This window comes from Panthera tigris, chromosome A1, assembly GCF_018350195.1.
Source record: "Panthera tigris isolate Pti1 chromosome A1, P.tigris_Pti1_mat1.1, whole genome shotgun sequence".
Lineage (NCBI taxonomy): Eukaryota > Metazoa > Chordata > Mammalia > Carnivora > Felidae > Panthera > Panthera tigris.
The window spans coordinates 36,111,706-36,125,045 of NC_056660.1; the positions used below are offsets into that span (position 1 = coordinate 36,111,706).

Sequence of the window (13,340 nt, forward strand, 5' to 3'; positions counted from 1 at the left end):
AAGATGCTGAGTAAATACCTCCCACCTCAGGACTCCTAACTAGATCCCAAGAAAAAGAAAGTTGACGATGAGCCCAGTATATACAGTATCTTCTTCCCGGTCAGATAAGTCAGTCATTCTATAAGGGGTGTATTAGTTTTCTAAGGTTCCTATAAAAATTACCACAAACCTGGTGACCTGAAACACAGACATGTATTCTCTCATGGTTCTGTTGGCCGGAAGTCTAAAATCAGAGTGTCAGCAACTTTGGTCCCTTTGGAAGCTCCAAGGGAAAATCTGTTTCACGCCTCTCTCCTAGCTACTGGTAGCTGTGGGCAGTCTTTGGCATTCCTTGCCTTATAGATGTGAACCTCCAATTTTTCCTTCCATCTCCACATGGCCTTTACACCACGCATCTTTCTGTGTGTATTTATACTGTGTGTATTTATACTGTGTGTTTATTTCCTCTTATCTTGTAAGGACACTCATCACTGGATTTCCAGCCCATCCTAATTCTGGATGGTCTGACCTTTAATTTTTTTTTTTTTAATGTTTATTTATTTTTGAGAGAGAAAGAGCACGAGTGGGGGAGGGGCAGAGAGAGAGGGAGACACACAATCTGAAGCAGGTTCCAGGTTCTGAGCTGTCAGCACAGAGCCTGACATGGGGCTCGAACTCACAAACCATGACATCATGACCTGAGCCGAAGTCGGACACTTAACTGACTGAGACACCCAGGCACCCCTGGATGGTCTTATCTTTAGATCCTAACCTCAGTTATGCTTGCAAAGGCCTTTTTCCCAAATAAGGTTACATTTACAGGTTCTGGTAGATTTATGTTTTGGAGGGGCCACTATTCATTCCACTGAAAGGGCCAGAGAGGCCAGGAATTGGAGTAATTAAATAAGTAAACTTGGGGCGCCTGGGTGGCTCAGTCGGTTAAGCGTCCAACTTGGGGTCAGGTCGTAATCTCATGGCTCATGCGTTCGAGCTGGGTGTCGGGCTCTTTGCTGACAGTTCAGAGCCTGAGGCTCACTTCTGATTCTGTGTCTCCGGCTCTCACTGCCCTTCCCACTCATGTTCTGTCTCTCTCTCTCTCAAAAATAAACAAACATAAAATTTTTTTTTACAAATAAGTAAGCTTGTTGCTTGCTAGGAAATATTAGGAGTTGGGGACACGTGTTACTTCCGATTATTCCCCAGCTTTTTGTTCCCATGGTCAGCTAGGATGTATGAGATCAACAAAATGGTCATTTTCCCACCCAATTTTTGTGTCATTGGCATTATCTTCAATTTTTGTTTCTTTGGTAGAATCTTAAAGCTACTTGTCTGTTTTGTATTAGAGGTTAAAAGTGAGCAATATAAGCTATATATCCATTTAACTGCATACAAATAAGAGGCAATTTATTACAACACATTGAAAACAAACAAAATAAGCAAAGGTGTTCTCTCAACCCTCATGGGATGTAGAACTGCCCAGTTCCATAAAGATGCATTGTGATCTGTATGTCCTATGGACCAAGTCAGGGTGCCCTTGTCAGGCTGGATAACAAATACTAGGAAAGTTCCATTTCTTTCTTACTAAGAATTATATAGAAGCAAATGTTTTACTCTCACAGTTCAATGGATATGCTCTCCCTTGGATGCATAAGTCTCACTTTGGAACACCTAAATCTAGATCATCTCTGATCGTCCAACAGAACTTTTTGTAGTGATATGGATACTTTATATCTGTGTTGTCCATGTGCAGAACATTTGAAATATAGCTAATGTGACTCAAGAATTAATTTTAAATTTCTTTTAATTTTCATTAATTTAAATATAAATTTAAATAGCTGCATGTGGTTGGTGGACCATATTGGACAGCACAAGCTACATATATGTCAATGTCTAAGCAAAAAATACTGAGAGTAGTAAAATAAAGAGAATGATGAACGTTATAATAACAATAATCTGCCTGTGGCTTAATTTAAATGTCCTCATTTTAATGGCATTAACAAAGCAGAAGAAAAAGTTCATCCTGAATTAGCAGCTTATCTTTACTTGTTAAGGGTTTTGGACTTGTTTTAACTTGGAATTTTTTATAACTGAACATTGGATGAAATTTTAGTCTCTTGTCTCTAATTATATTCTTTAGGACTAAATTTATATCAAAATTATTCCTCTGTAGGCAAAATACTGGTAAATATGAAGCAGAAATTTGTTAACTTGGGACATGCTTACTTGAGAAATTAAGTGTAAATGTCAATCATTTCACATTTTCTTTGCAGAAAATATAAACTAAATTAATGTGCACAGAAAGATTTTACTTAAAAGACTATGTAACAAAAAAGTAGCCTTTTTTTTTCCATTTGTAGGTATGATACTGCTTGAAGGTATAATATTTTATAATGTGGAAAATAACACTTTATGGTAAAGTTATTTTTCTGGCATGTAAGCAGATTTTACCATCATTTCCCAATTATTTCATAAGTATTTTATTATATAAAATTTTCAATAGCAGTTAGTCCATCAATTTTATTTTTGTGTTTGAAATGTAGCCAGGCATTAGATTTAAATATACTTTAAAAGGCAATGCAAAAATAAGTCAGGTATAGTCTACACTTCTTGAACTTTATATGGTTTAAATTTTGGAATTTTGTATTCTTCATTAATGCCAGAAGAGGGTGTACTTTAAACTTGATGTTTTTAAACAGTAAACATTCCTTCCAACTGGTGCTGTAAAGTCGATGTCCCTTAAAAAATTACCAAGTGCTTTAATTTCAGATTGTCCCTTAATGTACATGGGAGGAGATGGGGGGAGGTGTATGTGAATAATTTAGAGCACATAACACTAAAAACACCTATTAACACTAAACACCTTTAATCCAGAAACACAACTTTGTTTTCCTAAAGTTTTCTCATTACTTTCCAAAAATGAATTCAGAATTAGTGAATTCAGGAGACCCTTCTGAAGGGTCTCCCCCAAACTCTGATGTATGTAATACAATTTCACTTTTGACCTTATTTAATTGAAATTATTATAAATGATAAAGGAAAAGAGAAACACAATAAATGAAAAATAAAGCCATAGCTAGAAAGTGATATTTATTCCTTTGTGTTTTGACAGCTTGAAGGTCCATGTGTTTTGCAAATTCAAAAAATTCGCAATGTTTCTGCACCAAAGGACAACGAGGAATCTCAGGCTGCACCAAGAATGCTGCGTTTGCAGATGACTGATGGTCATATAAGTTGCACCGCTGTTGAATTTAGTTTTATGTCCAAAATAAGGTGAAACTTTATTTTGTATATTTCTCACAGTGTTTGAAGGTGCTATTCAAAATGGATTTTGTTTTACACATTTTGGAAAGAAAAATGAACTCTTAAGTTCATGTTACAATTTTTCAGAAGATATTAACGAGTGTTTGTATTTCTGCTTTATCTGTATAGGAAAATAGGAATGGATTTACTTCCTCCTTCCTTAAATGTTAATTATAAAAACAAATTAAGTTGTTTTGTATGGAGAGTTTTTTTCAGTAAATTTTAGGTCATTCAAAAATCTCTAAGAACGAACAGAATTTCTTTGAATGTATTACTGCTGCTTCTTTGACAGCTGTGTCCATCACCCTAGAAGTTTTATAGATGAATGAACTTTCTTAGGAAATGATTGAAGCTAGAGAGATGTGCCACTCCACTATCTGAGAGGAGAAGTAACTTCATAAGGAACAATTTTCCAAATCCCTCTTTTGGCTATTTTTATGAGAAGTTTTTATTTTTATTTGAATAAAGTTGATGTATAACAGTGTGTAAGTTTAATTGTACAGCATGTTACTTTGATACACTTATGATTGCTAACATAACAGAATTTATTACAATACATAATTATAGTATAATACTACCGTCTGTGTTCATTATACTGTATATCAGATTTCTGTGGCTCATATACTACTCATTACAACTTTGTGCCCTTAAATACCATTAATCTTATCCCTCTCTGCCATTCCCTGGTGGCCACTATTTTATTCTCTTCTTACAGGTATAACTTATTTGGGTTCTACATGTAAACGATACACAGTCTTTCTCTGTCTGAATTATCTTGCTTAGCATAATATGTCCAAGGTCCATTCATGTTGTTGCAAATAGCAGAATATTCTCCTTTCTCATGCTGAATAATATTTATTGTGTATATGTACCACATCTTTATTATCCATTCATTTTAGTTGTCTCCAGATTGTGAATAATGTTGCAATAGACATGGGAGTACATATTTGTGGTCGAAATCCTGTTTTCATTCCCTTCGGGTGTATACCCAAAGGTGGGATGGCTGGATTGTATGGTAGATCTAATTTAATTTTTGAGGAATCTCCATATTGTTTTCCATAGTGGTTGGACCAATTTACATTTCTACCAACAATGTATGAAAGTTCGCTTTTCACCACATCCTCACTAACATCTGTTGTCTTTTGTGTTCTTGATGATAACCATTCTAAGAGGTGTGAGGTGATACCTCTTTGTGGTTTTGATTGGCATTTCCCTGATGAATAGTAATGTTGAGCATGTTTTACATGACTGTTGGTCATTTTGATGTCCTGTTTGGAAAAATGTCTGTTCTTCTTATTTTTTAACCAGATTGTTTTTTATTATGTTGACAGAATTCTTCATATGTTTTAGATATTAACCCCTCATCCAATATATAGTTTGCAAAAATTATCTCCGATTCTGTATGTTGTCTTTTCATTTTGTTGTTTTTTTGCTGTGTAGAAGCTTTTGAGTTATCAAACCCATTTGTTGATTTTTGCTTTTGTTTTTGTGCTTTGGGTGTCCTCTCCAAAAAAATCATTGCCAAGACCATTACTGATAAGCTTCTCCCCTGCGTTTTCTTCTAGGAGCTTTATGGTAGCAGGTTTCATGTTTAAGTCTTTGGTGCATTTCGAGTTAATTTTTGTGAGGGTTGTGAGTTGGGAGTCCAGTTTCACTGTTCTGCTCATGTTTCTATGAAAGGCTTTTAGAGTTATACTTGATGGAATGGATAAAAGCACTGAGAAGGACTTTATCTTCAGTGTCCCCATTAGTTCACTTTGAGCAATTTTATGAGGTGGCAGTTTTCATTAGGCATTTACTATGTCATTTTATATGCTCATGTTTGCTGTTCTGGGTCTTGTGAGCTTTTTCACTTAATGTAAACTCCAAGACCATACTCCTCTCCTAAATGAGTGGAGGTACAAAGGTAAAAAAAAAAAAAAAGTTTAGATTTTGCCTCCAGTAGCTCCTCTGCTAAAGAGGTAGGCACATAGGCAGGCAAGTTATAATAAGTATATATCAACAGAAAGGTAGGAGTCTAGAAATTTAACTCTACTTGGGGGAGCCAGAAATGAGATTTAAAATATGAATAGGTGTTTTGAGACAGGTGAGAGGGGGAATAGCACATGTAGAGACATGTGTCCTGAAAACAAATGAGTGAAAAGTTCCATTTGGAAGAGCTTACGTGATTTGAGATGGTAGTATGTAGGCAGAAATGTGGTAGGTGGAGGCCTTCTATGCCATGCTCATTAATTTCTCTTCTTTTTTCCCCCCTTCAATCTGTATCTGCCTCTGGTAAAGGAAGTTCCTTCCTTAGGAGATCTATGTTTGTCTGAAATATTGATTTTCATATATAAATTGGGTTTTATTGATTTTGTGATTATGTTGTCATTTTGAAGAGTAGGGGGGTTCCTGTTTCTCTGGAGAAAGACAGCCTCTCTTCTTTTGACAAATTCAGTCAGACTCCCTACAAGGGAGTTCACAGATGACTCAGGAAGACTTGCCATGTAATGGCTCCTTCTCGGATTTTACTGCTGTGTATTTCTCTGAGGTAAATGAAAACACAAGATTATCCAGAGAGAAGGGTCCCTTATGTTGCCCTCTGTCTTTTGTTGAATTTATTGCAGTTTGACAATTGAAAATAAATACTACCACTTGCTCATTGACCCATCATTGAAGTAGTATGTCTACTTTTGTGGCTGTAAAAGCAACAGTCTTCAGAACTGTTCTTACGTGTGAACATTTGAAGACATTTTTCAAAGTAAGTGTGGTTAGTGGTTATCTCAAAAAGAGAATAACTCACTAGAGAAGATACACTGGGATCTGGTACCGACTGGGTTCCTCCAGTGGACATTGCATTTCTCTGGGGTGCTTTTTTTTTGCTTTTTTTTTTTTTTTTTTTTCCAATTTTTTTTATCCTACCTCCTGAATGGCTTGAACTTTTAAACACATGCTTCTCACTGTTTTTGTTTTTTATCTTGTTTTGCTTTTTTAAAAATTGCATTGAGGGGCGCCTGGGTGGCGCAGTCGGTTAAGCGTCCGACTTCAGCCAGGTCACGATCTCGCGGTCCGTGAGTTCGAGCCCCGCGTCAGGCTCTGGGCAGATGGCTCGGAGCCTGGAGCCTGTTTCCGATTCTGTGTCTCCCTCTCTCTCTGCCCCTCCCCCGTTCATGCTCTGTCTCTCTCTGTCCCAAAAATAAATAAAAAAAAAAAAACGTTGAAAAAAAAAAATTGCATTGAAAAGAGAGTAAAAGCACTTTGGGGTGCCAATAAAAATAGTAATTAAGCCAAAATGTACTCTCTGAATAAGAGTTACTTAGGGCCTTAAAGGTGATGTAGTAAAAATTATATTAAAATTTTAGCATCTATTTATCCTTTTTGGGACTAGAGCTATCATTTAATGTGGTGAATGGGACTTTTTATCATTTATCCTAATGAAATTGTAAGTCCATCTTCAAATAATTTGACAGTTTTTCCCTCTTAACCTATTAAGGAAAGTTTAAGAAAGGTACAGTCATTTTATACAAAAATTAGTTTATCATTTGTTTTAAAATTAGCTTTTAGTTTTAAATTATTGTACCACAACTTAAATGTCCCTGTAATTTGCATCCAGTTGTTTTTAAGTTCTTATGTAGTTTTTTTTTCTGCTAATTTATGTTTCTACATTTTCATTACATTTTCTAATTTTACCAATTTGTAACAAATTATTGGCTAAAAATCGTTTTGAAAATAAGTGTTTTTTGGTTTTTTTTTTAATGTTTATTTTTGAGAGAGAGAGAGAGAGAGAGAGAGAGAGAGAGAAAGAGACAGAGCATAAGCAGGGAAGGTGCATAGAAAGAGAGGGAGACACAGAATCCAAAGCAGGCTCCAGGCCCTGAGCTGTCAGCACAAAGCCCGGTGAACTGTGAGATCATGACCTGAGCCAAAGTCGGACGCTTAACCGACTGAGCCACACAGGCACCCTGAAAAATAAGTTTTATGTAAATGATATAATTCAGTAATTATAGTAGTTTCTTTAAAGTAAAGAGTACAGCATCCTGTACTTAGAACTTTGTTTTTAATCCCTAAATGATGATACAGAATTATGAAAATCTGGATCTGTCGTTTACCTGAAGTTGGGAAAAACGTCTTCACTTAGTGTCACTGTATTCAGTTGTGCTGATAAATATTGTCTTTAGTTTACTATACTTACTACCACAGAACTCTCTACTTAAGGGTTAGGTTAGGCAAGGCTATTCATGACTCTTTGTTCTGTAAGTTACGTGGGATGACAGAGTGACAGAGCTTGGGATCCTCAGAATAATTTTTATCAGATAATATCTCACTCTGTATAGGATCTTTGAGGCTTTAAAAACAGACATATTGTATTCCTTCTAGTTAATAGCTGTTCTAACAACCATCTTTCTTCAAAACAGACCAATGATATCAACACTTTCACTGATTTTGCTGTTGCATCTATCAGCACATGGTGAATATCCTGAACTTTAAAAAATGTGAACAATGTTAAGCCATTTCAGTCTGGTTTTCTGATTCATCCTAAGTGCTTGAGACTATGTAGCCAGTCTCCTGAAAAAAAGTTTCTCTATGAGTGTGTTTTGAAGAACTTGACCAGGTTCAGGACTGAATTCCAGTTTGGGGAAGGAGCGCCAATGTATTTTAACTCTTTTTCTTTTTTCCTTGATTTAGCCTGAACACACCACCTGGAACTAAAGTGAAGCTCTCAGGCATCGTGGATATAAAAAATGGATTCCTGCTCTTGAATGACTCAAACACCACAGTTCTTGGCGGTGAAGTAGAACACCTTATTGAGAAGTGGGAGTTACAGAGAGTAAGTGTAAACTAAGAAAAATGGCTAGAACTTTAAAAAACTCTACTCTTTTTAATGTATTCTGGGTTTTAAGATCTTCCCACAGTAAAAAGTAAAATTAGTCTTTTGTGTCAGAGTTGAATAGAATGGAAAACAGTGATCTTTACAGAAAACTACCTTTGATTAGCATAGTTTGTCTTCAGAAGATGTCATTTTTCAGTATTTGCTACATTTTATTACATATTTTTAAAAGTAATTCTTTACTGACAATTTTCAAAATTCCCAAGATACCTGTTATAAACTATGTGTAATGTATTTGTGTGTAATTCTGCAAAAACCAAATATTTGTGAATATATATGAATATAACGTATGTCTATTTGTCTCAGCTACAAACACGCGTACGTACAACTGAAAGCAAGTTGTTTGTGTAAAGTGTCGCAATAACGGAGAGATTCTTACTGTATTTGTTTTCCTAGGCACATTAGTTGGTGTTTTTCCCATTTATGTTAACGATATCTTCATCCTTCTAGTCATAGGTTATCTAAGGGTTGTGTCTCTAGTTTGCTTCCAGCAACCAATTCTGTTGATCCACTGCTGTCAGATCTCCTATCCTTCCCTTTGCTCTCCAGTTCCATCGCTTTTCCAATAGTTTGTCTTTTTATTTTCAGTTTATTTCTTAATTTTTAAAATATTCACAACTTGATTATTTTAGTTTACGTCTTTTGCATCTCACACCTGGACTACTGCAGTAGCCTTTTCAATGGTATCTCCACATATCCTTCCTCCATCTTCTAATTTATTTTATTTACTTCTGCAAGACTATTTTCCTTCAGTATCACTCAGAACATGTCATACCCTGCTTTTATTTCAAATGTCTTAATTTGGTATTCAAGGCTATTTATAGTCTAGCCCTACTTCCAGTTTACCTTTTTAACTTCCTATATTATTTTACATGGATTTTGTTCTAACCAAATGGAACCACTTACTCTTTCTTTGCTTCTCTATGCTTTCCTTAGTTATACTTTCGGGGGTAAAATCTTTTTCCACATTTATATCATTCATCTTGTTCTCTTTCTCCTGATCCCTGAATGGCCAAATTGTCCCATGCTTTTAGACCCAGATCAAATGCTTGCTTCTTTGCCAAGTGAAGTAGTTGGTCCTTTATTGAGTTCTTGGAACATTTTATTTGTGTTAAGTATATTACTTTTTACCTAGCACTAGAATTATGTTTACTTATCTCCTTTAATAGATTATAAGCTTCTTGAGGTCAGAATTGTTTGTGCCTTTGTTTAATTCCATGAATATTTGTTGAACAGTCTGTAGATACTGTGCTGGACCCTTGCATCAGGAAACCATGTAATCCTCCTAACAGTCTTATAAGGGAGTATTGTGTCCATATAGATCAGGAAATGGACTTAAAGAACTGTTAAGTAATTTATTTTATGATTACAGATCTAATAGGTGACAGATCTGAGCCTCCTCTAACACAGAAGCTCAGGATGTGTACATGCAAAAACATTATAACAAATGATTGTGGAATGAATGAATTATAAAGCACATAAATCTAATTACTCTTTGATCTAAAATTGATGTTCTTGTGCTGCCCCAAATCTTGCCTGTTACCTGGAATGAGCCAAGGAACCTAGTAACATTTGAAGATTTTCCTATTTTATGATACATTATTCTTTTCTATTTTCTTGCTTTGCAAGTGCCTCTGTTTGAGAGGTAAATAGATAAAGAAATTTAGGCACATATTTTATTCCTTAGTACTAATTACTTACAATACTAATGTGCTACCTTTAGGTCTGCTGTACTATGTAGTATAAGATAATGTTCCCTACCTGCATTGTTTAATTAAAATGTTACAAAAGCAGAAGTGGCTTGATAGTTTTACATAAATAGCCAAGGTTATGAACCTTGAATTTCCCAGAGAAATCCCACCCATTTCATGTAACTCTTTCCTTTCACAAGTTGATAAATTATATTTTTATTATTAGACATTTTTTAGAGTGTGGTAAGATGCCATTAAGTCAGACCAACATCTTACATTATTTTCCTAATGCCAGCCAAAACTACTTCACTAACTGTAAAATCAATTAAACATTCCTAGAAACTTCCTCACTCCTAAAACACACACCCCCCCCCCCACACACACACAACGATTATTAGTAGTTTGATAGTTATCTTTGTAATATTTTATTATATTATGTTTACACTTTGTTTCCTGAAAACTGTGTTAATATTTCTTTTTAGGGGGCAATAAAAATTTATATTAAAAAGTGTTTAAAACATCTTGCAATGATTATAGTTCTCTTGATTTATAGTTGTTGCCGCTGTTTTAATTTGGTAACCATAGCCATGTAGAAACCATGGAGAGTTTAATTACTGAAGCATCTGGCAGGTGGTACACATAGAAATCAGATGTACGCATAGAAACCATAGACCATAAAGTTAATTTTCAAAAAGGGCCCTAACCATTTTGTAAAATAAATGGGTTAAGGGGACATGGGCAGTATTTAAACTATGTGCATGTTTTGTAGCTATAACAAATTGTAATAGACAGGTGAAGAGAAGAAGAAAAACTCAAACCTAAAAATGTTTTGTACATTTGGCAAAGACCAGTTCTAGAGAGTTCTGTGCCAGATGTAATTTGCAAAGTAATGTAGTTTCTGTAACATTTTAGTGCCCCCCAGCCTGTTGCCATGACAGATCTGGGTTTGTTTGTTTTTTCTTTGTGTGTGTGTGTGTGTGTGTTTAGTAATGTATACATAACATACCATTTTTACCATTTTAAATGTAAAATTCAGTGGCATTAAGTACCTTTATATTGTTAAACAACCATTACATCATCCATCTCTAGAATTTTTATCTTCCCAAACTTAAACTCTGTACCCATAAAACAACTTCCCATCCCCCTATACCCACCTCCAGTCTCTGGTAATCGCCATTCTACTTTCTGTCTCTATGAATTCAACTACTCTAGGTACTTCATATAAGTGAAATCCTGTGATATTTGTCCTTCAGTGTCTGGTGTATTTTACTTAGCATAATGTCTTCAGGGTTCATCCATGTTGTAGCATGTGTCAGAATTGCTGGACTTTTTTAGGCTGAGTACTATTCCATTGTATATTCCATATACATGCACACACGCACATACAGCATTTCAGTGTTTTCCTCATTCATCGATTGGTGGACATTAGGGTTGTTCCTACCTTTTGGCTAATTGTGAACAGTTCTGTTATGAACAAGGTTGGACAAATATCTGTTCAGGTTTCTGCTTTCAGCTCTTTTGGACATACAACCAGAGTAGAATTGCTGAGTCATATGGCAGGTAATTCTATGTTTAATTTTTTGAGTAACTGCCATATTGTTTTCTACAGTAATTGCACCATTTTATATTCCCGCCAGCAATGCACAAGGGATCTAATTTCTCCACATCCTCGCCAATCCTTGGTATTTCATTTTTTATAATAACCATTCTAATAGGTGTGAAGTGGAATCTCATTGTGGCTTTGATTTGCATTTCGCTATGCTTAGTGATATTTAGTGCCTTCCACAGGCCATTTGTATGTCTTCTTTGGAGAAATGTTTATGTCCTTTGTCCATTTTTTAACTGGTTTGTTTAGCTTTTGTCCTATTCTTGATATTTTCTGGGTATCAGTTCTTTGAGATGTATGAAATACAAATATTATTTCACATTCTGTGGGTTGCCCTTTTACTCTGTTGATAGTATCCTTTGATGCACAAAAGGTTTTAATTTTGATGAAGTTTGATTTCATGTTTTTTTTCTTTTGTTGCTTGTGCTTTTGATGTCATATCCAAGAAATCATTACCAAATCCAGTGTCCTGAAACTTTGCTTCTTTTTTTCTAAGAGTTTTATGGGTTTAAATTTAGGTATTTGATCCATTTTAAATTAATGTTTGTATATGATACAAGTTAAGGGTCCAACTTCATTGTTTTGCCTATGGATATCCAGTTTTCCCAGCACTATTTCTCTCTTTCCCCAATGAACGGTCTTGTCCACACTCTTCAAAAATGATTTGACCACATATGCAAGCAAGGGTTTATTTCTGGGTTCTTTATTCTTTTGTTCCCTATGTCTGTCTTCATGCCAGTACCACTCTGTTTCGATTATAGTAAGTTGTAGTAAGTTGTATAACTGAGAAACATGAGGACTTTTCAGGATAGTTATGGTATTCAGGGTCCCTTGAGATTCCATATGAATTGTAGGATGACTTTTTCTGTATCTGCAAAAAATTTCTTTTGATTTTGATAGGAATTGTATTGAATCTTAATAATATTGATCTCTTAATAATATTAACTCTTTCAACCCTTGACCATGGGATATCTTTGCATTTATTGATATCATCTTTAATTTCTTTTAGCAGTCTTTTATAGTTTTCAGTGTACAAGTCTCTTAAGTTTATCTCCCAAGTGTTTTATTCTTTTTGATGCTATTGTAAAGGGAAGCTTACAATCTACAGTGGTTTTTTGCTCAGTCTAGTTCTCAGCAATGACTTTAGGGAATTCATATGCTGGTTTCTGGAGCCTCTTTTCTCCACATGTCCCTCTTTTACAAAACTCTGCCCCAGCACTTCCAGTTGCTTCAGCCTGCCTGAAGTTGATTCTCTCAGGTTGGCTCTCTGCACTGACTGAATCATGCCTCTGAGCAGAAATGCAGAGCTCATCTGGTTCGATTTTGTTTATTTCTCTTTCTTTCAGGGACTATAGTCCTGCACTACTTATTGTCCTCTGTCTTAAAACAGTTTTTTCTTACAAGTTGTCCAGATTCCTGCTTGTTTGTAGAGGGAGGTGAAGTCTGACTTCTGTACATTCATGAGGATGAGAAGTATCAACCGTGTAATATGTTTTAAATTATATAATCTGTATTGACAGATGGCGTTATTAGCAGTTTGTGTGAGTTTTAAAGGAAGTTACAGTATAAATTGAAATGATTGATGCTTGAATGTCTTGATTATTCAAGATAGGTCTTTCCTATCTGAGGAAAGACCCCTAGATAATTGAATTCGCTGCTGGTTTTTAAAAAGTAGGTTAACATCTTATGTACAGCTTGTAAAGAAATATGACAGTCCTATAAAGTTTATATTATTCTTTGCTTAATCAGCTGAATAGTCTTGTTCAGACCCTGCCTCTCAAGGACTCAGTCTCACAAGACTACTTCCCCACTTCAGATGCCAGTTGCAAATAGCGGGTCCCTGGGTTACCCACATGTCAGTACGTTGTGGGTACAAATTGGTGGTTCCTGTGACCTC

The 13,340-nt window shown here is 35.4% G+C and overlaps 1 protein-coding gene across 7 annotated transcripts in view; it reads left to right on the forward strand.

Annotated features, from left to right (window-relative positions):
• The window catches only part of TDRD3 (tudor domain containing 3), a 160,732-nt gene that overhangs the window by 73,650 nt on the left and 73,742 nt on the right, over positions 1 to 13,340 (forward strand). For all 7 annotated transcript variants that reach the window (XM_042977702.1, XM_042977692.1, XM_042977730.1 and 4 more), the window contains 2 exons: positions 3,089 to 3,249; positions 7,945 to 8,086. In XM_042977702.1, coding sequence (XP_042833636.1) covers positions 3,089 to 3,249; positions 7,945 to 8,086 — 303 coding nt within the window. The remainder of the gene's footprint in view (positions 1 to 3,088; positions 3,250 to 7,944; positions 8,087 to 13,340) is intronic.